The 27250-nt window shown below is 47.3% G+C and overlaps 1 protein-coding gene across 14 annotated transcripts in view; it reads right to left on the bottom strand.

Annotated features, from left to right (window-relative positions):
* NPHP4 (nephrocystin 4) overlaps nucleotides 1–27250 on the bottom strand; it is a 137268-nt gene that overhangs the window by 68512 nt on the left and 41506 nt on the right. For 13 of the 14 annotated variants that reach the window (XR_004044365.2, XM_060283853.2, XM_060283850.1 and 10 more), the window contains 4 exons: nucleotides 23635–23771; nucleotides 21310–21491; nucleotides 20480–20606; nucleotides 2347–2529 (listed from right to left, as the gene is read on the bottom strand). Coding sequence is in view for 13 of the 14 variants with exons in the window: in XM_060283853.2 (XP_060139836.1) it covers nucleotides 2347–2529; nucleotides 20480–20606; nucleotides 21310–21491; nucleotides 23635–23771 (629 nt within the window). In the remaining variant the exon portion in view is untranslated. Of the gene's footprint in view, nucleotides 1–2346; nucleotides 2530–20479; nucleotides 20607–21309; nucleotides 21492–23634; nucleotides 23772–23983; nucleotides 24823–27250 lie in introns of those variants that run through there. The other variant, XM_060283885.2, reaches the window with a different exon arrangement.

Below are 27250 nucleotides of genomic sequence, written 5' to 3'. Positions count from 1 at the left end.
AGAGAGCAGGAGAGTGGATCAAGTCTGTGACCAGTGGTAGTTTATTATTTTAGCTAATTATATCTGTTTAGAGTACTGGTCCTCAACTGGGGGCGATTTTTGCCCCCAGAAGAACACATTCAGCTATGTCTGCAGACAGTCAGGCTGTCATAACTGGGGGGAGGCTACTGGCATCTAGTGGGAAGAGGCCAGGGATGCTGCTTGACACCTTCCAGTGCCCGGGACAGACCCACAGCAAAGAATTGCCTGGCCCCAAACGCTAATAGTACTGAGGGTGAGAAACCCTGATTAGAAGTGATATTCCTCATGAGAAATGATGGTATTTAATATACTTGTGTCCTTAAGACAGTCAAACCTTCGCAACACTTATGCTCCAATATAGTTTACACACTTAAAAAGCGAAGGAAATGTAGTGGCATGAGAAGGCTAAAATTAAACAGAATAAGGATTTATTCACATACATACGTACACAGAGAGAGAGAGAATGAGAATGAGAAAACGGCAATGGCGTCAGGATTTCTAATGGCAATTTTATAATAAGGGCTCAAACCAGACCATGTGGGAGTGCAGCAAAATGGGACCCCATAACCAGGGACATTGCTCATAATAAGAAAAGCTGCACCATCAGCTGCTCCCTTACTCAGGTTCCCAAAGCATAATCCAAACCATAAATAATAACACGGAAGATAATGTTTGTCACTAGACTCAGCACACGGATGACATACTGATATAACAGGTCTGGTCCTTTACCGAAGAAAAATTAGACAATTGAGGCCTAAAAGACTCCTGTTTGTGCTGCTGAGACAGGACGGGTATATTTCAGGAATGTCAGCAGAAGACTCAAACAACACACCCAGGCAAAAACGCTGTCACAACCCATTAGTAGCGTCAGGAAGGACTTGGGACATCAGCCAGAGCAGTGGTGTCACACGGTGTCTGTGGCCCCCAGGTCTCTGCTCCCCACCCCGCAAGGCCACCAACAGGCCAGTGGAGGCCAGGGGATAAGACACACACACACACGCTTCCACTGGCCCTGCCCCACTTTTATTTGCTTTCTATACTGGGGATCAGAGAAAGCTTCATTTCAAAATGGATTTTTTTTTAAGTCCTGCTGTGGTCCCTCCCCTCCAGACACAGCTGGAGAGAGTTGAGGTCCAGTGGGTGTGAGTGACAAGCCACAAAGACCAGCCAGGGCAGTGCCCACCGCCCGGCTCCCATCCCAGCCTTGTGCACACGAGACACAGCCCCCAGGGCACCAAACGTTTCAAGAGGGCCTTTTTATTAAGGGAACCCTCCTACACTGTTGGTGGGAATGTAAGCTGGTGCAGCCACTGTGGAAAACAGTAGAGAGGTTCCTCAGAAAACTAAAAATAAAATTACCACATGATCCAGCAATCCCACTCCTGGGCATATATCTGGAGAAAACTCTAATTCAAAAAGATACATCCATCCCAATGTTCACAGCAGCACTATTCACAATAGCCAAGACAGGGAAGCAAACTGTCCGTGGACAGATGAATGGATAAAGAAGATGTGGTACATATATACAACGGAATACTACTCAGCCATAGAAAAGAACAGAATAATGCCTTTTACAGCAACATGGATGGACCCAGAGATGATCATACTAAGCGAAGTAAGTCAGAAAGAGAAAGACAAATACCGTACGATATCACTTATATGTGGAATCCTAAATACGACGCAAATGAACCTATCTATGAAACAGAAACAGAATCAGGGACATAGAAAATAGACTGGTGGTTGCCAAGGGGGAGGGGGTTGGGGGGGCGAGTTTGGGATTAGCAGATGCGAACTGGTGTATTTAGAATGGATAAACAACAAGGTCCTACTGTATAGCACAGGGAACTATATTCAATACCCTGTGATAAACCATCATGGAAAAGAATATGAAAAAATGTACGTATATATATATATGTTAACTGGGTCACTTTGCTGCACAGCAGTAATTAACACAACATTGTAATTCAACTATACTTCAATAAAAAAATAAATTAAAAAAAAAAAAGAGGGCTTTTTAAAAAGCACAGAAGTGGATCTCATGGCACCATGTATACAAATAAGGGTGACAGGCCCGCAGGTCACCTTGAGAGACTGATACATGACCGGGGACATTATGGGACCCCAGATAAAACCGGCCTCAGTGAGTTCACAGCCGACTACGACTCAGAAACCACACTTATTTTTTAAGGGCACAGCCTTGACATGAAAAAACAGAGCTCATGAAACATCGGCAAACGTATTTGTCAGCTTCTGATTTTGAAAATGCAGGAACCTGCTAGAAGCTCGTAGAAAATAATCATACTTACGGAGCCTCTAACAATTTACCTCTTCGGAGCTCATGCTGGCTGGGGGTACCTTATAGACCAGACAGTGCGAGGGGTTGGGCTGGATCCCACCCTGTAGAGGTAGCGTCACCCGCCCGGAGCTGGCTTCCAGCACGGGGTTCCAGACAGCCCAGCGCACCATGTGCATACACGCCAGGTTCGACAGGGAGGTGACCGCAGCTGCCTGGAATGGAAACAAAGCACATTGGTCACGAGTCGTTACCAAGCCCACTTGGGTGGGGGAAATCAACAGTGCTTTCCCGGTAAAATTTCACTAGAGAGCAAGGCAGGGGGTCATCACAAAAGAAAGAACCGCCACAGGAGGAGCACACGGCATCACATCAGTGGCTCAAAGAGAGCAGGGAAGCCAGCCTCCGGTTCTGGGACCCCCCCCCCCCGCCACCAATCAGGACCCTCTTGAAGACCAACACCATCTTTATGACTCCTCCTCTTCCTGTAGGATCTTCCTGCAGGTTTTCAGACACTCTGTGCCTTGCCAACATCTACCCAAATCCATGAATAAAACACCAGGAATGGCACTCTGTGTTAGTGATGAGACACTTTGTAAAATGATGAAGAAAACACGTGGATATTGGGAGACTGGGATTGACATATACACACTACTATGTATAAAATAGATAACTAAGGGACTTCCCTGGTGGTGCAGTGGTTAAGAATCCGCCTGCCAAAGCAGGGGACACGGGTTCGAGCCCTGGTCCGGGAAGATCTCAGATGCCGTGGAGCAACTAAGCCCGTGTGCCACAACTACTGAGCCTGCACTCTAGAGCCCGTGGGCCACAACTACTGAGCCCACGTGCCACAACTACTGAAGCCTGCGAGCCTAGAGCCCATGCTCCGCAATGAAGGGTAGCCCCCGCTTGCCGCAACTAGAGAAAGCCCGCGCACAGCAATGAAGACCCAATGCAGCCAAAACTAAATAAATAAATGAAATGAAAAAAATAATAATAAAAAAATAAAATAGATAACTAATGAGAACCTAATGTATAGCACAGGGAACTCTACTCAATGCTCTGTGGTGACCTAAATGGGAAGGAAATCCAAAAAAGAAGGGATATATGTATACGTATAGCTGATTCACTTTGCTGTACAGTAGAAACTAACTCAACATTGTAAAGCAACTATACTCCAAGAAAAATTAATTAAAAAAAAGAATACACGTGGATATTCAATTTAGGGTTATTAGCACACAGTTTCTCCCCCGAAGTTTCAGCTCCTAATAGTATGTTCTATCTATGTAACTTACGTGTAATTAGGAAATCAGTCAGGCAGAATGTTACATGCTGTTCCTTCTTTCACTGTCTCTATCATTGGCCAGATGCAAGGGAAGAGGACCCTAGGACACCCCAGAATTAGCCTCCACATTCAAACAAAGCCATTTTCACAAATACGGCTTCAGGGCTTGATTCAGTAGCGTTTTAAAGAAACCACTTTCATCCGCTTATTCAAAAAGCAGCAAGAGGGACTTCCGTGGCGGTCATGTGGTTAAGACCTCACCTTCCAATGCAGGGGTGAAGGTTCGATCCCTGGTCGGGGAGCTAAGATCCCACATGGCTCATGGCCAAAAAAGCAACACATAAAACAGAAGCAATATTGTAGCAAAATTCAATAAAGACTTTAAAAATGGTCCAAAAAAAGCAGCAAGAATAAAGCAGAACTCGGAGTGGGCCGTGGTCGGGTCCTGAAATTCCTGCTCGGCTGGGCAACAAGACTTGTGATCCACCCCATTATGGCAGCTTCAGAGACAACGGCTCTGCCCCAGGTCCTGAATGGCAGATTCTGCAGGTTCCCTGGCACATCGGCTCCCCCAGGAAGGCCATTTCGCAGCCAGAGGACACGGGGCGCTTGGCGACACCAGGTGAGACTGGAGCCCAGGAACAGCGCTTTCCACCCCAAGAGCCCAGCGGCACTAACCGCAGTCAGACTGACAGCCGGGACTCGGGGCAGCGGCCACGCCCGCCTCTGCCCCACGATTCCCAGCCTCGGTGGTAATGCTGGGGAGAAGCCACCCAAAGGCGGCAGGTGTAAAATGCAACGTGGCCACAGCATCTCCCTTCCTGGGAGGACGAGCGCAAAGGCCCGCGTGGTTCCCCAGTGTCGCCGGGCAGCCGAGGGAGCCGAGGGCCCTCCGTCCCTCTTGACCACCGGCTGCACGCACTAACCCAGCCGCCCCCAAACTCAGGCCGTGGTCACAGGGAGGCTGACAGCCTGCAAGGAGGGGGCCTCGGACTCTCGGAAGGAATGGAAGCCCAAGCCTGCCTGTGATGGTGCAGAGCATGGTCCCAAAGGAAAGGCGACACCAACGGGGACCCTCTGACCCGAGCTGTGTCTGGGGCCACGCAAGCAGGGAAGGCTCCAGCGGTGTGCCCGGGGCTCCCCACAGACCCTGCTCATGTGGCTGGACACGGGTGAGCTGTGTGCCACTGTCACAGCCAGGACTTGACTGCACTCAGGTAAAGGGCAGATCGTCACACACACACACAAAAGGACCCTGGCTGGAATCCAGCACAGGCGGCTTGATGGCCAACTGGCTCAAACCACAGCAGAGGGTGTGCACGAGGGGACCCCAGTACAGAACAGGAAGCATGCATTTCATCCGAGTCAGTCTTCCCGGACTGTTCCAGATGATATCCCATCCCGTTATATCCTTTATATCCATGTGGGGGAACATCCAGAATCAGTGTCTGGTTGTGAATTAATCTCTCTTTCCTGAGGCCCCCTCGTAACTGGACCTCACACCACCCACTTCAGCTTATTCTGACCCTTTACTGGAGCCAAACTTCAGACCATGGGTAGGATACTTCATACCACCACGTGAGCAAGGATTTGGGTCCCTGTCAACTCAATGAGAAAAAAAAAATAACCCACATCCTGGAAGTACAAGCAAAGAATAGGCCGAGTTAAGAATCCTAAGCGTCTGATTCTGTGCCGTAACTTTCAATGTCTGTCAAATACAAAGATGGCGGTCTGCCCTTCCCATCTCGTTAGCCATTGACAGGATAAAACGGTACTGAACAACTACAGTGCATCAGGGAAAAGTTGATATAAGTCTATTGTTTTTTTAAGAATAAATTATAGGGCTTCCCTGGTGGCGCAGTGGTTGAGAGTCCGCCTGCCGATGCAGGGGACGCGGGTTCATGCCCCGGTCCGGGAAGATCCCACATGCTGCGGAGTGGCTGGGCCCGTGAGCCATGGCCGCTGAGCCTGCGCGTCCGGAGCCTGTGCTCCGCAACGGGAGAGGCCACAGCAGTGAGAGGCCCGCGTACCGCAAAAATAAAAAAATAAATAAATAAATGTATTAGCAAAACTGGCCACTAAAACAACTCTAAGGATTCACTACTACCTAGACTACGTTTGCCAACAGCCATGTCCCAAAAAATTCGTGAGTTTATTACAGGATCCAAATGAAAATAAAAAGCGTGCCCCCGTTTTCATGCTACTTGTGCAACCCCTTCTGGCTCAACCTTTCCAATGCGGTGACGGATCCCCAGCTTCCGGTTTCACACACCTTTTGATTTGCTCGTCCTCAGTCTGCACGGCACTCTTCTGTGTAAGGCAGCTGTCAGTCACACAAACACCCACTTCCCACACTTCGTTTTAACAGCCCAGGAACAAAACCTAGAGGAGGCAGGAAGGATCCTCCCCGAGCCTCCAGAGGAGCAAGGCCCTCCCGACGCCTCGACTTTGGCCCAGCAGGTTCTGGATCCAGAACTGACTGGGAGGGAATAAATGCCTCTTGTTTGAAGCCAAGTAGTTTGCGACAATTTGTTCAGGCCGCCCCAGGAGGAATCCCCTCCGCCTCTGTCCTCAGACCAACTCAGAAATCCCTTCGAGGCAGGTAAAACTTCAGGTTATTTCACGAGGTTGATTTTCCTTTAGATCTTCAGTGAGACCTAATTCCTCCTGCCGGGGCCCCCTGTCACCCACTGAGCCCCCTCCATGCTAACTCTGGTCACCGCAGCCCGACGCCCAGAAACACACTGCAGAGGTGACAGGGAACCCATGGGGTGGGGGGAGGTCCCCTGGCCCTGAGGCCACCTCCCGAGACAGAGCTGGGCCCGAGGGCCAGACCCTGGATGGGGGCAGCCACGCTGGGGCCCCTGGTGAGCACAAATGAGAAAAGCAAACTGTTGTGGCAGAACGTGTCCAAATGTCCCCGACAGCACGCCCATCACAGAGGCTGTGGTGACCGCGAGTCACAGAGAGAGATTTAGGAAGCACGGGACAGATGGAGGAACGGGCAGAAGGCGGCCCGGCCTGGGCCAGGCACAGGTCTGTTCTGGGGTGTCCATGTGACCCTCTGCACCGTCCGCGAATGCTGACCACGGAGGGAGGGCCAAGGCCCACCCCAGCGGCACAGACCAAGGAGCGTGCACCCGCCTACGAGCCGGGGCCGGTCCACATTGGCAGCCGGCGGCTCTGAGGTCTCAGAGCTGGGCCACAGGCAACGCACAAGGGTAAGATGACTTGTTTCCCGCATCCTCCTGAGAGGACACTGGCTGCCTGGCCACTGAGGTGAACCTCGCAAGGCCCGAGAGCCTGAAACACGCCCAAGGGGAAGAGTCAGGAGAGAAACAGGCGTCCAGAGCCAGAATCTCCCCCCTCCTTCCCGCCAAGGAGCACGAGGCACCCAGGACCACCGGGCAAAGCAAAGGCTCACATACCACATACCATCAGCCGGAAGTCATTCCTTCCAGAAGTGGATCGATTATACGCCAAAAGCTTTTCCAACTCAGACGTACAGAGAACGCGGCAGCTGCTGCAGACTGATTTCCTTCATACACATGCAGGGTGGAAAAGGAGACCTAACGACATATAAAGTCGTCTAAGCTGCCCGTACACGACACCGTGTATGCAGAGTCATTTAAAAGCACAGTAATCATTTGGCAGGCAATATTTTCATTTCATTCTACAGAGTACAGTAATTATTTTTAAACATACACATGAGCAATGAAAAACAACAGGGGTATGGTTTTAAGAAAGCTGTAAACCTAGAATTACTCTCCATACTGGCTAAAGGGCTCATAACACTCGGGTCCTCTTTGCAAAACAGATATCAACTCAACAAGAGCTGAAAGAAGCAATAGGGAATCCGTCCTGAGTTTGGGGCCGTGGCTGGTGAGGTGGACAGGTGTGCAGCCTCTTGTCCTTCGGAGTCTGCAGCCCAGCAGCCAGAGCATGGGCACTCCAGGGACTTTGTATCTGCTTCCTCTGGAGAACCGGCCCCTTGCCGGGGTCCGCTTCCCTCCTCGCATCTCCCACTGGGTCCTACAGAGCCCTTGACCTTGGGGCTCAGGCTTGGTAGCCTGGCATCCCTTCCTGCGGGCACCTCTGCTCCACGGGGCCGTGACCCCAGTGCAGGTCAACAGGGAATTCCACGGCCTGAAATAACGACTACTACAGGGAAGGGATGCACTGAGGCCAGCCCTAGCCTTTCTATGTGGGGTTCCTAGTGGGGTCTCAGGAGAAGGCGGCTCGCTTGCGTTCGGAGTCACCACCTGGGGAAGAAGTAAGCCTGAAGCTGTCTGCTGCCACCCCTACCCAAACCCCCAGGGCACCATGAAATCCTGAGCACAGCGGGAGAGAAGCGGGCAACAGAGAAACACGCAGGGCAGGCGAGGGAACGCAGGGGAGAGGGACGGAGGGGAACAGCCTCCGTGCCAGCCAGGCTGAGGCCGTGCGGAGGATGCAAGACCTCAAAGAAAAAGTCGGCCAGCTGGACTTGAAACCAAGAAACAGCATTACCATTGGGGACAAGTGGTAAAGACGACATGGGATCTCTCTGCTTATTTCTTACAACAGCATGTGAATCTGTAATGACGTCAAAATAAAGTGTAATTTAAAAAACAGCGAGGTACATGACAAAAGCTATATAAAGTGCTGGTAAAAAAAAAAACACAAAACTGTTTAATGACTGTCCACAAAAAAAGAAGGTCCAGAACACATGAAAGAGAAAATCCCACTTACAAGAGCAGCACAAAAATTAAATATCTGTGAATAAACTTAGTAAGAACTGTTCAACTGTTTAAAATCTACATTGTAAACCTGTATTTAAAATCACTCCCAAAAGACACAAAAACAGAAGTGGACCAACAGAAAGACTTCCCTTCTTCCTGGTTATGACATCACAAATTAATAAATTTAATGCAATCCCAATAAAAATGCCAACGAGCTCTCTTTATGGAGCTAGACCTGTTGATGCCGAAGTTCCTCGGGAAAAGCCAACGTGGGGAGAGCAGGAAGCGCCAGGAAGGGGAGGGGCTGCAGGCCGCACCCGCCACCAAGCGGCCCAGCAGCCTCGGCCGTGACCCTGTGGTCCCAGCACAGAAACAGAACAGCCACGGGCAGAATAAAGATCTAGAAGCAGATGCAAGTGTAAACGGAGACCTAGCGTATGACTAGGAGGCATCTTAGATCACTGCAGCACAGAAGGACTTTTTAATAAGTAGTATCGGGACAACTGGATGGCCCCTGGAGAAAGATAAAATTAGACCCATTCCTCACACCACAAACGAGATCTAAACATAAAAACTGAAACTATACACGTACTAGGAGAAAACACGAATACATTCTTCTATAGGAGTAGGGAAAGGCTTTTTAACTACGACTCAAAATCCAGATACAACGAAAGAAAAGACGGATACATTTGACTGCATCAAAAAATTTTGAAGTTTACATGACGTTATGGACTGAATGTTTGTCCAAAACAAACATTCCCTAAAATTCATACATTGAAGCCCTAATTCCAAAGTGATGGCATCTGGAGGTGGGCCTTTGGGAGGTACTTAGGTTTAGATGAGGTCATGACAGTGGGGCCCCCATAGTGGGATTAGTGCCCTTATAAGAAGAGAAAGAGAGAGCTCCCCCTCTCCCTCCACACACATACACCACTGAAAGGTCACGTGAGCACACAGCGAGAGGGTGGTGTCCACAAACCAGGAAGAGAGGCCTCACCAGGAACCAGATCTGCAGGCGCCTTGATCTTGGACCTCCAGCCTCCAGAACTGCGGGAAATCCATGTCTGTTGTTTAAGCCACCCAATATATGGCATTTTGTTACAGCAGCCTGAGCAGACTAAGACACGTGGCCCAAAAAACTCAGGGACGAGGGAAATAAAAAGACAAATGACAAAACTGGGAGAAAATATCTGCAATATGTGTCTCAGATAAAGCGAGGAAATATCCTTAACATACAAAGAGCTCTTAACATTTGATGACAAGGTGCAAGAGCACTACAGAAAAATGGGCAAAAGACATGAATAGACAACTCACACACATACGAAAACATGTCCAACTTCATCTATAATCAGAGAACTGCAAATTCAACTCTACTGTGACACCATTTCTTGCCCATCAGATTAGCAGAACTCAAAAGCTTGACGATGCAACTGTTGGTGAGCCAGTGGGGAGACAGGTCCCCCAGTACACTGCCAGTGAGAACAGAACAGCGTGCAACCCCTCTGGAGAAACTGGACAACAGTTAACAGCACAATATATACATTTAACCTCCAATCCAGCAAACCCACTTCTGGGAGCTCTCCCTGAAGGTGCCCTTCCTACAATACAAAAGTGCACACGCACAAGACCATTCATCTCAGCATCGCTTACAGCTGCAAAATACTGGAAACTATCTGAATATCCAAATATAGGTAATTGGGCAAATAAACTGCAGAGCACAATGGAGCAAGTGCAGCTGGAAGGAGGAGCGGGGAGGCAGGACTGCCGGGCGGGACTGCCAGGGTGAGCTGCGCCGGCGAGAAGACGCAACGAGCCGCAAGGCCCACGCACAGGTCTGCTCCCCCCGACCCCGTGTGGAAAGGGGAGCTGAGTCAACACCCACACATCTGTGATATTCGCACAAAGCAGCCCAAGAAGGAGGGGCCCCGAGCCACAGAGCTGGCTCCCACCAGGAGACTCTTCTCGGGCCACCTTTTGGTAGAACTTTGACTTTCAAAACTGTATTTGTGTTCTTTATATTCAAAAAATAAAACTAACTCAATAAGGACGGGCAGGGGAAATAACTATAAAACTGAAAGCAAAGAGAAACAGAAGGACCCGACTGCATTCAGATGAACAGCGTGAACACACAGAAGGGGCCGAGCCAAGGGACCCAGGACAACACTGGCTGCTCCGCTGGGTCTCGGCCGCTAACGAACCCTGAACTCTGCCTGGTAGGTTTGTTCCTGACAGCTGTCTGGGTGAAGCTACTCTGACGTTACTTTAGGTGCCTCCTAGGATTGAGCAAGTGAGTTGCCATGAGGACGGCACTGGGAGCCAGGCTCCTCTGTGGAAGGAGAGGTGCAAACGTGGAAGGTGAAGCCTGGGGCGCCCCGCCAGGTGGATGGGGTCAGCAACAGCTCAACTCCTAAGCCGTGTGCATGCACACGGATGCGTGTACATGTGTGTGCGTCTATTTAAGTATGTGTATGCATGCGTACCTGTGTGTGCACATATACGTGCATGTGTGTTTCCATATGTAAACTGTCCGAGCTCTGTCCACTGAGCGGGCTTAGAAACAAAGACAATCCCAGCGCCCAGACCTGGATTCTAACACTTTCCCCTTTAAAAAGAGCCAGGGCTCATCAAAACCAAGGAAAGTCTAAGAAACCGTCACAGTCCAGAGGAGCCTGAGGAGACATGATGACTAAATGTCATGTGGCCTCCTGGATGGGGTCCTGGAGCAGAAAAGGACACTAGGTAAGGAAATTCGACTTACCAAAAGTATGGACTTCGGTTAGTAACAATGCATCAATACTGGTTCATGAGGTGTGACAAATGTACCATCCTAATGACGTTAATAATAGGGGAAACTGGGAATGGGTATATGGGATCTCTCTGCACTATCTTCACTGTTTTTCTGTAAATCTAAAACTTTCCCAAAATAAAAAGCGTTTTAGAAAAAGGAAGAGGTGGTAAACCACAGCTCCCCACATAAGTGGCTGATTCCAGAGCTGGAACAGGGAAGAGGCAAGATGAACCTGAAGCATCTTCTGCCAGAAAACGCTCAAAAAAACAAAACATGACGGGGATGTCACAGGGACACGGCCTGAAGGGACTCTGGCTGAGTATGGGACAATCTGAACACCAAAAATAATTAGGGGTGGTCATTTTAAAAACAGGGATCCAGGGCTTCCCTGGTGGCGCAGTGGTTGAGAGTCCGCCTGCCCGTGCAGGGGACACGGGTTCGTGCCCCGGTCCGGGAAGATCCCACATGCCGTGGAGCGGCTGGGCCTGTGAGCCATGCCGCTGAGCCTGCGCGTTCGGAGCCTGTGCTCCGCAACGGGAGAGGCCACAACTGAGAGGCCCGCGTACCGCAAAAAAAAAAAAAAAAAAAAACAGGGATCCAGAAGTCCATACCAATATGGACTCAATGGCCGAGTCAATCAATTAATCCATCCGCGACGGAGAAGGGAGGGTTCTGGACAGTGGAAAGCCATGTGGGGGAAAGGCTGGGGTTGGAAATCATGCTTCTGAGAGAGGCAGCAATGGATGCCAACCTAGGGGGACATTCAGACAAGGAGCAGGTATCTGCGTGGCTTAAAGAGCCTCCCCACGGTCTGCTTATTAGTTGCAAGGAAGAAAACAGTAACTCCACGGTGGAGGCATCACACAACACCCAACCAGACGACCCAAGTGAACAAGGCCAGTGCGGTTCAGATGGACACCATGCACCTGCACCTGTGGCCATGAGACCCTGGGGACACGCCTCACACAGTGTCCAGCGGGGATGCACAACCCGACTCCACCAGGAGGGAACATCAGCAAATCCAAAATAAGGAACTTGCTCTCTAGGACATTTTGTAAAGGGGGGAGAATATGGCATAAAAAATAAAGTCTTAAAAAGACAAAGAAAGGCTGTGGAGCTGATCCAGGCTGAAGGAGACCACAGAGCCGTGTGATCCTGCACTGGGTCCTGTACTGAGAGAAACACTGCAAAGGACACGGCTGGATGGATGGGCAGAACCGAAAGGTGGATGGGAGATGGGGGCGTGGAGTTGATGCTAAGTGAACTGAGGTTGACCCTGAACTGTGCTTACACAGGGGACACCCTCAATCTCAAGGAGGCATGGAGGCATTTAGGGGTCAGGAGCATGATGTCTGCAGTTTACTCTCAAGTGGTTCAGAAAAAATACGTGTGTGAGTCTACATACATGCACACATGTGCGCGCGCGCACACACACACACACACACACACGGGGAGGGAGGGAGGAAACGTGAGCAAGCGAGTGCAACTAAAGCAGATGGGGCAAATGTAATCAGTCAGTGAAACTGAACCAAGACTAAACCAGTATTTTTTGTATTTCTGCAACTTGTCTGTAAGTTTTTACAGAAATAAAAAGTTTTCGACAGAACAAAATAAAGTCCCACTATGCCTTTTAAAAAAAAAAACAGTGTGAAGAAAATGAAAAGGCAAGCCACAGACTGAAAAAATATTCACAATCTATGTATCTGAAAAAGAATTTATATCCAAAATATATAAAAGAAACCCCCATCCACGCAATAAAAAAGGCAAACAACCCAAAACAATGGAATGACCACTTGACAAAGGCAGATTGGGAACGGCCAACAAACACACAAACAAGTACACAGTATCACTGGTCGCCAAGGAAATGCAAAGCAAAGCCACAGTCACAACCCCTAAAGTGCCTGAAACTAAAATGACAAGCAGAATCCAATGCTGGTGAGCATGCAAGCAACCAAGCCCTCAGACAGCGCTGGTGCGACCACCTGGACAGGCTGGCACTGCTTACAAGGAAAGCGCACATCTACCTGTGACCCAGCCACTCTGCTCCACAGTATTTACCAAAGAGAAATGAAAATATACGTCCATAAAAAGACTTGCCCAAGAATGTTTCGGGCAGCTCCATTCACAAAGTAGAAAAGCCCACCAAGCGAAAAATGAAGAAACAGTTTCATAGGACAGAAAACTCAGCAATAAAAATGAATGAACCGGGACTTCCCTGGTGGCGCAGTCGTTAAGAATCCGCCTGCCAATGCAGGGGACACGGGTTCGAGCCCTGGTCCGGGAAGATCCCACGCGCCACGGAGCAATGAAGCCCGTGCACCACAACTACTGAGCCTGCGCTCTAGAGCCCGCGAGCCACGACTACTGAGCCCGCGTACCTCAACTACTGAGGCACATGTGCCTGGAGCCCACGCTCCACAACAAGAGAAGCCACCGCAATGCAAAGCCCATGCACCGCAACAAAGAGTAGCCCCGCTCACCACAGCTAGAGAAAGCCCGCGCGCAGCAACGAAGACCCAACGCGGCCAAAAATAAATAAATAAGTAAATTTTAAAATTTAAAATAAAAAATGAATGAACCACATGAATGAATGTCCAAAACATAATGCTGGATGGGAGAAATCCAGACACAGTGTTCAACAACAAAAACAAAAGCACGAGGCATACAAAGAAACAGAAAAGTATGGCCCATTCAAAGGAAAAAATAAATCAACAGAAACTGTCCCTGAAAACGACCTAATGGTAGATATACTAGACAAAGGCCTTAAAACTACTGTCTTAAAGATGCTCAAAGAACTAAAGGAAGATGTGGAGAAAATCACGAAAACTCTGTATGAACAAAATGGAAATATCAATAAAGAGACAGAAAACCTAAAAAGAAATTCTGGAGCTGAAAATTACAATAACCAAAAATGAGAAATTCACTGGAGGGATTCAAAGGCAGATCTGAACATGCAGAAGAAAGAATCAATGAACTTGAAGATAGAACAATGGTAATTACTGAGTCTGCAAAAGAAAAAAAATTGAAAAAAAAGCAGAAAGAACTTAAGGGACCTATGGGACACTATCAACTGGACCAATATACACATCCTGGGAGTCTCAGGAGACAAGCAAGAGAAAGGGGCAGAGAGAGTATCTGAAGAAATAATGGCTGAAAACCTCCCAAATTTGATGAAAGACATGAATATAAACATCCAAGAAGCTCAATGGACCTGAAGAGATCCACACTGAGATACACTGTAATCAAACTTTCAAAAGACAAAGACAAAGAGCAAAAATTGAAAGCAAGGAGAGAAGCAAACTGTCACGTACAAGGGATCCTCAATAAGATTATCAGCACATTTCTCATCAGAAACTTGAGGCCAGAGACAGTGAGCCAGCATACCAAAGTGCTAAAAGGAAAACAAAACTGTCAACCAAGAATCCTATATCTGGCAAAACTCTCCTTCAAAAGTGAGGGAGAAATTAAGACACATCTACATAAACAAAAGCTGAAGGAGTTCATTATCACTAGACCTGCTTGCAAGAAATGCTCAAGGGAGTCCTGCAGGGTGAAATGGAAGGACACTGGACAGTAACTCAAAGCCATATGGGAAAAAAAAGATCTCAATGAAGGTAAATATATGGACAATATAAAAGCTAATATTATTGAAACAGTGGCTTGTTATCGCTCTTTTTGTTGTCTACATGATTTAAAACACTAATACATATAAAGGAAAAACACAAATTATTAGTGTAAAAGCTACTACAACTTTGGTTTGTAACTCCATATCTTGTTTTCTACATAAATTAAGAGAATAACACATTGAAAAGCATTATTATTTTATGTTTTGGGCACACAATGTATAAAGATGTAATACTGTGGCATCAACAACCGAAAGGGTGGGAGACTGTGCTACAAATGAACAGAGTTTTTGTACGTTATTGAAATTAAGGTGGTACAAATTCAAATTAGTGTTATAACTTCTGGATGCTAAAGGTAGTCCCCATAACCACAAAGAACTGAGCTATAGAATATACACAAAAGGAAATGAGAAAGGACTTTAAACATTTCACTTCAAAGAAAATCAACCAAACGCAAGAGAAAAGAGTAATGCAGGGACAAAAAAAAACTTTAAGCACATAGAAATAAATAACACAATGACAGAAGTAAGTCCTTCCCTATCAGAAATTACTTTAAATGTAAATGGATTAAACTCTCCAATCAAAAGACAGAGACTGGCAGAATGGATAAAAACACATGATCCAACTATACACTGTCTATAAGAGACCCACCTGAGAACCAAAGACACATACAGGCTGGAAGTGAAATGAATATCAACAGAGTAAAAAGGGAAACCCCAGAATGGGAGAAAATATTTGCAAATCGTATAGCTGATAAAGGATTGATATGCAAAATATACAGAAAACTCCACAACCCAATAAAAAACTGGCAAAAAACCTAGACATTTCTCCAGATAAGACACACAAATGGCCAACAAGCATATGAAAAGACGGTCAACATCACTAATTGCTAGGTAAATGCAAATCAAAAGTACAATGAGGGCTTCCCTGGTGGCGCAGTGGTTGAGAGTCCGCCTGCCAATGCAGGGGACGCGGGTTCGTGCCCCAGTCTGGGAGGATCCCACGTGCCGCAGAGCGGCTGGGCCCGTGAGCCATGGCCGCTGAGCCTGCGCGTCCTGAGCCAGTGCTCCACAACAGGAGAGGCCACAACAGTGAGAGGCCCGCGTACCACCAAAAAAAAAAAAAAAAAAGTACAATGAGATACTACTTCATACCCATTAGGATGGCTCCTATCCAAAAAATAGAAAGCAATGAGCATTGGCAAGGACGTGGACTGTTGGTGGGAATGTAAAATGGTGTAGCCACTGTAGACAACAGAATGGTGTCTCCTCAAAAGTGAAAAATAGAATTACCATATGATCCAGTAATTCCACTTTTGGGTATATACACAAAAAGTATTGAAGGCAGGTCTCAAAGAGATACTCGTACACCCATGGTCACAGTAGCATTGTTCTCAATAGCTAAAACATGGAAGCAACCCAAGTGCGGTCTATCCATGCAATGGAATATTATTCAGCCTTAAGAAGGAAGGAGGGCTTCCCTGGTTGCGCAGTGGTTGAGAGTCCGCCTGCCAATGCAGGGGACGCAGGTTCGTGCCCTGGTCCAGGAAGATCCCACATGCCGCGGAGCTGCTGGGCCCGTGAGCCATGGCCGCTGAGCCTGCGCGTCCAGAGCCTGTGCTCTGCAGCAGGCGAGGCCATGGCATTGAGAGGCCCACGTACCACAAAAAAAAAAAAAAAAAAAAAAAGAAGGAAGGAAATTCTATGATATGCTACAACATGGATGAACCTTGAAGACTTATACTAAGTGAAATAAGTCAGTCACAAAAGGACAAATACTGTATGATTCTACTTACATGTGGTACTTAGAATAGTCAAAATCATAAAGACAGAAAGTAGAATCATGGTTCCCAGGGGCTAGCAGGCGGGGAGAATGGGGAGTTTGTTTAATGGGCACAGAGCTTCAGTTTTACAAGACGAAAAGAGTTATGGGGATGGATGGTGATGATGGTTGTACAACAATGTGAATGTACTTAATACCACTGGCTGTACACTTTAAAATGGTTAAGATGGTAAATTTTATGTGTATTTTCCCACAAGAAAAAAAGACATTTAAAAAAAAAAAAGTAAGGCAGAATACCACTGAATTGGACACTTTAAAAATCATATTAGGGTATGTGAATTTCTCCTCAATGAAAAAATATTTTTTTAAAAAAGACAAATAGGGCTTCCCTGGTGGTGCAGTGGCTGGGAGTCTGCCTGCCGATGCAGGGGACGCGGGTTTGCGCCCCGGTCCGGGAGGTTCCCGCGTGCCGCGGAGCGGCTGGGCCCGTGAGTCATGGCCGCTGAGCCTGTGCGTCCGGAGCCTGTGCTCTGCAACGGGAGAGACCCCAACAGTGGGAGGCCCGCGTACCGCAAAAAAAAAAAAAAAAAAAGACAAAAATAACACAATTTTTAAAAAGTGAGTTGTTATCTTTCCTAAAACCATAAGGGAGACCCAACATTCAGGACAAAATAGAAGACTCTGCACCAATCCCCTCTTCTTTAGCAACCTCCACCTAAGCAGACAGTCGGAAACTCAGCAGGTCCTGCGCGCTCGGTGGGGGGCCTCTGATGGTGACAACCTCAAGCTGCAGCACAGCGAGATGTATGGCTGCAACGTGTATACAGCTGCAAGGTGACTCAATCAGGACACGGACCTGGCTCCAGGGTCCAAGGAGGGGTTATTTTGAAAGCTCTCCAGAGAACCCTCAAGACATCTGTATTTCCAAGTTCTAGAAAGTTTAAATTTATGTAATTTTCAGAGTAAATCCAGGCATGATACCTATGTTAAGCACTCAAATCTCTGTTATATGAACTTGTTTTGTTCAAAGAATACGAGCAAATATATAAATAAATTAGAGTTTTACCCCCCAGAGATGTGGGAGAGGGTTATTTTGCTGTGTTACTCCCCAGAAAAGAGCTCTTTTGACCCCTCGCAGCCCCGTGGTGATCTGCACTTATTCTGACATAAAAACGCAGCAAAGGACACTGGGTCTGTTTATTTTTACAGCTACCTTCTTTCCACGTCACTCTCATGTTCTAGGCAGTCTGCTTTATCAGCTTTATTCAAACAGCAAACGTTTCTGGAGGCCACACTTGCAAAGCTCACGGCATTTCCAAACGGGCCTTCTGCTGTGGGTGCACTGTCCCCATGGACTCAGGTTTCTAGAAGGTGCGTTGTCTGGATCAGAAGAACACTTAACCCAAAGACAAATCACAAAGGCTTTAGTCGTTCTGGCTAACAGATTACAAACACGGGGTGTGTCTTCTCAAAACTTTTTTCTAGTTTGTGTCTAATGACTACCAAAATATTCAGGACCAAAACAATCCTCTGAGACTCAGGTGACTGGGTATAAACTGGAGGCACTATTAGCCCAGATGGCCTCTCGCTGATCTAGATAAACACTTGAAAGTGAACAGTCACACAAAGGTCTATTTCCGATTAAGGAAAATACTTAAAACGTACACCCAGGCAGGCTGGGTGACTGATGATACCGAGAACTTTGTTTTATTTTTTAGGTGTGACGATGGTATTGCAGGGAAGTTTTACCCCCATCTTTTGGAAAGATCTCCTGCACTGTCCACAGAGGAAATGGCACGGGGTCTAGGATTTGCTCTAAAATAATCTGGGAGGAATGCGGACAGGAAAGAAAGGCAGCGACAAGGCTGGCCAGGAGCTGATGACTTCGGAGACTGGCGATGGGTACATTCATTGGGTTTATCGTACGCTTCTATCTTCATATTCGAAAGTCTCTATAATAAAAAAGGTCTTAAAGAAAAGAATGTATATGCCGAAATGTTCACAATAATCAAAACAGATGCAATTATGACTGCAATTTGCTTCAAAATGAACCAAAATGGGTTGTGCAAGAGGGTATGGACAAAACAAGAGTGTCCACGAAGTGGATAACTGCTGAAGCTCCTTGGGGCTTATTTTACTATCCGGTCTGCTTTTGTTTACACTTGGCATGTCCACCACATAGAGTTTTTTAAAAGGAAAGAAAGGGGAGAAAGGAATTTGCAGGCTGAATGCACCCGAAGACACGCTCCATAATGGACTGCAGAGGGAAGCAGGAGCATGCCAGCTGCGACATGTCCCTCCAAGGCCGAGCCCTGACCTTGCAGGAGGCCCAGTGGGCCGCGTCCCCTCCTGGGACACTCCTCGGGGAAGGAGCGAAAGCCCATTTCGACAGCATCAGGCTAGTTTTCTCCTGTACGTCTAAGTCTGGTTGTGGTGGGAATGTCTGATTTGGTTTTCACCCCCGGAATGCTAACCCATCCTCACTGTTCCATGCAGCAAGTAATTTGTGCGGAAATTCATTTCAGACACAGGAACATTTCCTCTCCAGATTACACTGAAGAAAGTACACTTGATGACAGTAAAACGGAATCCAATATTCCATGTTAAGATAAACCTCCACATCAAAAAGAACTGATGAGCTATTTCAAGCCACATTCCAAGAGCTCCACAAGCAACAGCGCGAGGCCGATCCACCTGTCAGCGGGTAAGCATTTCAGTGAAGAGTTAAAAACTTAACAATCAAGTGTTGGGTAAGACATAAAGTTTCAGGACACAGGCTTTATAATCACAAGCGAATTGTAATTAACGTTCTCGAGGGGACACAATCTAAACGTAAATGAGTGGAGAGCCAGGCCCTCTGCTCCTCAGGGGCTCCCTCTGTACCGACCCCCTGCCCACGCCCAGTGGCAGCACCAGGGATGTTGCACCTGAGCCGGCGAACTTCCCCCCAGGATGGGGAAGCCCCAGAAGCCCCTCCCTCCTGGTAAAGCTCCACCCCAGGCCCGGAGGGCCTGCCCCGGGCTGACAAGCATATCTGCATACAGTTGCATTTTAGCTGAAATTTCTGGTAACAAAGAAAGAAAAGCAGAGCTGGGAACAAGAACTTTGTGAGAACAACGGACATCATTCGTTCGCCTATACTCAGAATACCTGCCTCTGGGTCTGCTCACCTGATTAGGACTCTGAATTACACGAGGCACAGACATCAGAGAGGTCAGTTCACTGCTACCAGAGGACATCAGGAACTAACACAGCAGCTGTGCTGACACCCCATTCTCCTTCCAAAGACCCCCCAAGACCGCTCCCAGCCCCCTGCTCTTGCCTCAGCTGCACGGTGATGCGGGCAGACTGACCACCACGGAAGGTGTCTTGTTGGCCTATTTTTATTTTTAATTTACTTGTTAAATTGATATTTGCTTTTTCAAACAAAAATCTGAATCTTAAGAAGAGCATGACTTGGGTTTTCCGAAAAATCTGCATCGATGATGTAAATGATGTCTCTTTGTTACATTCCTTCCAACTGAATCCTATAGATTCTTACTCTTGGTTCTGACGTGGGCACATACAAAGTCCACTCTAAGAAAACATTCACTTCTTGTGCAGATTCAAGCTTTACTACACTTACTATTTGAAAAAGGCATTAAAATGGTCTCATTCTTTCAAAATAATTATTGATTCAATAATCATGAATTAATGATGTTATGCTGCATGATGCCTGTTTATTGAACTGTTTATACCAGCTGCCAGCAGAGTGTACGTACTATTACCATAAAGATGGGAAATGATTAGAACAAAGCTATCACTTGGAACAAGTGTTTTCTAGAATCATATTCCACGCTTGTTATCCATATTGTTAATAATAATCACACTGCTTTTAATGGAAGAAAAAGGAATGGTGACTATGCTTATTCTGCGCGCGTAGAGCCCGTCGCCAGGCGGCACGCGAAACACGCGGATGGTTCTTACGTTGCCGTCCGCTCCCGAAGGGCTGTTAAACACGTACTCCAGCTGAAAGACGATGGTGAACGCGGGCTGACAGACCATCTCAGGGAGCTGGAGGCGGCTTCTCGAGACCAGAGTGTGGTTTCCAGATCTGCGCCGAGAACACACAGAGGGGGCGTGTCAGGCGGGGCTCCTGCTGCCCGGCACCCCACCCGCCATCAGCTCGGGCGCCGCGGCACCGGGCGCTGCTGCTGCAGTCTGGTACAGTGAGTCCCCCAAGCAATGGCACTGAGCCCTTCTGGGTGTTTGGCCATCAAGGTAACTTCCCAAACCAGAGCCTCTCTTAGGTGCCGCAATCAACACTCTCCCAAAATGCCAGCACTGGTATCAGGAGGACGGAAGGGCTCCAGGGAGGTACCCCTCCGAGGCCGGCTTCCGTCCAGCTTCACGTATGGAACCCCTAGGCGATGTCTCTGTTGTGATTTGAGACGCACAGGACTGAACAGAGCGGCAGAACTTACTGCCCTCTGGTTCTGTGTCATGTGAGAAAGGGATCACAGGGCGCATCTGGAGGAAAGCATGCCAGGGCTCCACAGCTGGAAGCATCTGTTATGCTAACTCCAAAACCCGTCGTGGCACAAAAACCAGGATCTTTCCAGCCTCACAACACTGAGGTCTGCTCCTGATGGGGACGACTAAGCAAGAGGAATCAAAGGCACCGGGCAAGAACCCAGGTGGATGAGTGCACACCTCGCGTGTAAGAACAACTGCCTTTCACTCTGATCCCTGCTCGGGTGCCCACCCGCACCTCCTAACTCCACGCGGGCCGCGACCTGGGACCCCGGGGGAGATACCTGGCCTTCGAAGAGGCGCCAACCCTCCGGCGGAAGCTGGCAGAGGGCGTCAAGGCCGCCTCCAGCTCAGGCACCAGCACCACCACCTGTGGCCTCTGCACGAAGCCCAGCCCGTTGTGCACACCCACGCACAGGCGCCGCTCCAAGATCTCCAGGGCACCACTGTCCAGCGGGCTGCCCGCCTGGGAAAAGCACACATGGCACAGAATAAGGTCGGTGCAGAGGGGCAGGGAGCTCGCCAGGAAAGCTCCCAGCAGAGAGCCCCAGCAGAGAGAAGAAACTAGAACAGAGGTTTCAGACATTCCAGACCAGACGGGGCTCAGTGAAGCACCATCCAATCAGAGCAGACTGGCCTTAGGCCATTTTCTAGGTACTTTGGGGATTTCTCACGTAGCATCATCTTGTAAAGCAATACATCCCTTAGATGCCTGAATCAGCTAACTCTCGCTCCGGGTTTCCAAGGTTGAGCTACAATTCTCAAGACGCAGCAAACCAGCAACAAGGGGCCCTAGCACCTCCAACAGTGAGAGGAAGTGAGCTCCAAGTGGGCTCCAAGAAGTGAGAGGTCCCGGAGTCAAGGGCAGGCGCTGACCAAGGCTGAACACAGCGAGCTTCAACACCTCTGCCCTCCCACAGCTCAGACACCTGAGACTTGGGGCGGACAGGGCCGCAGGAAGAGTGGGCATATTTAGGCAGTAAGTCTGCCCCAAAGTGATCCCTGGATATTAAAGTGTTTTCATCTTAACAAAAAAAACATACAGGCGCCCTAACAAATGAGCAAGGATATTCCTCCAGGCTATTACTGTTTATTAAATTATGTGATTGTTGCAAAATGATCCCTGAATTTTCGAGTCTTCTTCATTGCCCATTAATCATGCTGAACAGACGTAAATTCAGCCCATTAGTCTCTGAGTAATGAAAATAAAACGAAGGTGATAACGGAGTATCTGCCAGTTGGATGGGAACAAAAATACAAAGAGAGTAAAAACACAGAATAAAGTGATCTTTATGGGAATATATAAAATTCCACAATAATGCTCTTAAACATCTTTCTACCCTCAGACAATCTTTTCTGAGCCATAACAAAACAGCAGGAACTATGCCAAGAAAACGTATGATGCTATTTCAGTCCTCTTCTCTGCTTCGTGTCTCTGTTTCACATGAGACTACAGTACATAGCACAACATCTTCAAGAACGGGTAGAGAGCAAAAGAAAAGACCACCTTATTCGTGCGTGTACACACATTCGTGTGTGTGTGTGTCAATAATTTGCTAACTTCACAGACTACGAGGATGGGCACCCGCTGACCGCACATTCATTCTCACAAATACATGTTAGAGACCTACTCTGTGCCGACTGTTTTAGGCACAGCAGGTGCAGGGGTAAAGCAAACCAAGTCCCTGTCCTCCTGGTGCAAATACTCCAGAGAGGGACCGACTATCCACCCGTAAACAGTAAGGAAACCAGGTGCTCTCCGAGAGGGCCAAGCACCCAGAGAAACGAAGCAGGGTGATGCGTCAGAGAGCGCGCCCGGCGGGGAGGAAGGGGGACGCTGCCTGCAGCTTGGGCAGGGCGGCCCCTCAGGGCAACAGGTCTGCACTGAGACATGATACCTGAGAGGGGTCGTGCACAGATCCAGACGAAGAACATGCACGAAAGTGGGCCATGTGTTCAAAGGCCCACAGTGGGGACGAGGCATCACGGTGCGGAGTCTGCAGGACAGCGTCACACAGGCAAAACTGAGCAGTGTTAGGGGGAGCACCGCTCACAGTAAACTGCTTCGATGGGGCAAAGTGGTTGAGATCCCTAGTCGTCTCCTTGGAAACATCCTCAAAATGTCCCTTGTAAATGTGGATTATTTTACAGGTTTTCCTATGCTCATTTGGTGATTTAATCTACTTTTAAATGAGGACTGATTAAGTTACATTGAAGTGAATGCTAATTAATGTCTCAGGATAACAGCACCCTCGTCAATATCAAAGTTAAGACAATGGGCTCGTGGGACTTCCCTGGTGGTCCAGTGGTTAAGACTCCGCTCTTCCAATGCAGGGGGCCTGAGTTCGATCCCTGGTCAGGGAACTAAGATCCCGCATCCCACATGCCACGTGACCCAGCCAAAGAATAAAAATTTTTTTAAAATTTAAAAAAATAAAGACAATGGGCTAGTGTCCCTCTTCAGCCACAAAGAGACGAAAGACAGGACCACAGGTGTCACCAGGGGCTGGACCACCCACCTGAGGGCTTGAGAGGCCGGGAGCTCCCCAGCTCCGCCTGCCGTTTCCACCTGCACCGTTCAGACTAACTTCCCCGACCCAAGACTGTACCTCCCGGAAGTGATCGCTGATCACAAGTTCCAGAAGCTCCTCCTCAAACTTCTCCAGGGAGGGATACATCGTGAAGAACAAATCGTCCAGGTACCACGTGAGAGACTTCTGAAGGCGAGGCTTCCGGAGCGTGTCCCCTGCACAACGAGAGGCTCAGAGGGATGACCCGCAGAAACAAAACCACCGGACGGTCCCCTCACCCACGGGGGGTCCAGGCCGCAGGCCAAGCACAGAGAAGGCGGCATGGGCATCGCTCAGAGAGGACTCACAGCCAGAGCCCACCTCAGTCCAAGCCCAGACACCAAACAGATCAAACAAGCGCAAATTTCATTTTCGGTCCAAATCCTACCCCAAAGCATCTCCAGGAACAAATCCCCTAATCCGGCCATCCAGGGCACACAGACAGCCTGAGGCAGAGTGACATCTGTCCCCTGCACTCGGCTTCCCTTTGTCATGACTTCCTATCCAGCAAGGGCACAGCCCACTACGTCATTTCTCGTTTCACTAGGTTTACCCTGAACCACGTGGAAACACGCAGGCATAGGCGTGAGCGTGGCACGGCAACGAGCAGAAACTCGGGCTGGGCTGGCACCATGAGGGAAGTCCCGCCCCGATCAAGAAGCACCCCTGGACCGTGAGCTCCGTGAGGACAGAAGGGGGCGGCGGCCCCTGCATCCAGCCCAGCACCCGCACCAAGCAGGTACATGGAAGCCTGGCCGCAGCCACGAGAGGGGAGCATCACGTGCATTTAGAGAGGATTCTCCATGGGCTCTGGAGCAAAGGTGACACAGGAGGAAGAAGGCAAAGCCAGTTGCTCCCCAGCAAACACACCCCCAGGGGTCTGTCCCTTACGTCCCCATCAGTGTCATCGTTCTCGTTCTGGTCCTGTCTGTCTCTTCCTAAATGTTTAGGGTTATTTAAATATTTACATGCAAGGTCTTCGATTTTGAAAGCCAATTCTAAACTTTAAAAAAAATTGACGTAAGACTCAATGCTGAGGGGTGGAGTCAAGGTGCCGTACTAGGAGGATGCGAATTCATGTCTCCTCACAACTAGGGCACCTACCAGGCGCTGGTGAGGGACCACAGACACCTAGGGGACAGGAGGAACCCCCAGTGACCGGTTGTTTCAATTTCAGTTTTATTTTTCCTAATATATTTTTTATCTTTCTAACTTTATTTGGTATTTTATTCTTTGATATTGTACTGCTCCTTTTTTTATTTCTTTTTTTTTTTTTTTTTTTTTTTAACCATGCCATGAAGCTTGCAGGATCTTGGTTCCCAGGCCGGAGGTCAGGCCCAAGCTCCTGTAGTGGGAGCTACGAGTCCAAACCACTGGACTAACAGAGAACCTCAGACCCCAGGGAATATCAGTTGGAGTGAGGCCTCACGGAGGTCCTCATCTCAGCACCAAGACCCGGCTCTATTCAACTGCCTGCAAACTCCAGTGCTGGACGCCTCAGGCCAAACAACCAGTAAGACAGGAATACAGCCCGACCCATCAAAAAAGGAAAAAAAAATGAAACGACAAAAAAAAAAATGCTACAGACGAAGGAGCAAGGTTAAAACCCACACGACCAAATAAATGATGATGAAATAGGCAACCTACCCGAAAAAGAATTCAGAGTAGTGATAGTAAAGATGATCCAAAATCTCGGAAAGAGAATGGAGAAAATACATGAAACACTTAACAAGGATCTAGAAGAACTAAAGAGCAAGCAAACAGTGATGAACAACACAATACCTGAAATTAATATACTCTAGAAGGAATCAATAGCAGATTAACTGAGGCAGAAGAATGAATATGTGAGCAGGAAGATAAAATGGTACAAATTACTGCCACAGAGCAGAATAAAGAAAAAAGAATGAAAAGAATTGAGGACAGTCTCAGAGACTTCTGGGACAACATTAAACGCATCAACATTCCAATTATAGGGGTCCCAAAAGAAAAAGAAAGGGTCTGAGAAAATATTTCAAGAGATTATAATGGAAAACTTCCCTAATATGGGAAAGAAAGTAGTCCAGGAAGCACAGAGAGTCCCATACAGGATAAACCAAGAGAAACACACCAAGACACACAGTAATCAAACTGACAAAAATTAAAGACAAAGAAAAATTATTAAAAGCAACAAGAGAAAAACAACAAATAACATACAAGGGAACTCCCATAAGGTTAACAGCTGATTTCTCAGCAGAAACTCTGCAAGACAGAAGGGAGTGGCATGATATACTTAAAGTAATGAACGGAAAGAACCTAAAACCAAGAATACTCTACCTAGCAAGGATCTCATTCAGATTCGACAGAGAAATCAAATGCTTTACAGACAAGCAAAAGCTAAGAGAATTCAGCACCACCAAACTAGCTCTACAACAAATGCTAAATGAACTACTCTAAGTGGGAAACACAAAAGATGAAAAGGACCAACAAAAACAAGCCCAAACCAATTAAGATAATGGTAATAGGAACATACATATTGCTAATTACCTTAAATGTAAATGGATTAAATGCTCTAACCAAAAGATACAGGCTTGCTGAATGGATACAAAAACAAGACCCATACATATGCTGTCTACAAGAGACCCACTTCAGACCTAGGGACACATACAGACTGAAAGTGAGTGGATAGAAAAAGATATTCCATGCAAATGGAAACCAAAAGAAAGCTGGAGTAGCAAGTCTCATATCAGACAAAATAGACTTTAAAATAAAGACTTTTAAAAGAGACAAAGAAGGACACTACATAATGATCAAGGGATAAATCCAAGAAGAAGATATAACAATTGTAAATATTTATGCACCCAACATAGGAGCACATCAATACATAAGACAAATGCTAACAGACATAAAAGGGGAAATCGACAGTAACACAATCATAGTAGGGGACTTTAACACTCCACTTTCACCAATGGACAGATCATCCAAAATGAAAATAAATAAGGAAACACAAGCTTTAAATGATACATTAAACAAGATGGACTTAGTTGATATTTATAGGACATTCCATCCAAAAACAACAGAATACACTTTCTTCTCAAGTATTCATGGAACATTCTCCCGGAAAGACTATATCTTGGTTCACAAATCAAGCCTTGGTAAATTTAAGAAAATTGAAATTGTATCAAGTATCTTTCCTGATGACAACGCTATGAGACTAGATATCAATCACAGGTGAAAAAATGTAAAAAATACAAACACATGAAGGCTAAACAATATGCTACTAAATAACCAAGAGATCACTGAAGAAATCAAAGAGAAAATCAAAAAATACCTAGAAACAAATGACAATGAAAACATGACGACCCAAAACCTGTGGGATGCAGCAAAAGCAGTTCAAGAGGGAAGTTTATAGCAATACAATCCTACCTCAGGAAACAAGAAAAATCTCAAATAAACAGCCTAACCTTACACCGAAAGCAATTAGGGAAAGAAGAACAGAAAAACCCCAAAGTTAGCAGAAGGAAAGAAATCATAAAGATCAGATCAGAAATAAATGAAAAAGAAATGAAGGAAATGATAGCAAAGATCAATAAAACTAAACACTGTTTCTTTGAGAAGATAAACAAAATTGATAAACCATTAGCCAGACTCATCAAGAAAAAAAGGGAGAAGACTCAAA

The sequence above is a fragment of the Globicephala melas genome, chromosome 1 (assembly GCF_963455315.2).
Source record: "Globicephala melas chromosome 1, mGloMel1.2, whole genome shotgun sequence".
NCBI lineage: Eukaryota > Metazoa > Chordata > Mammalia > Artiodactyla > Delphinidae > Globicephala > Globicephala melas.
This window is presented reverse-complemented; position numbering and strand designations above follow the sequence as displayed.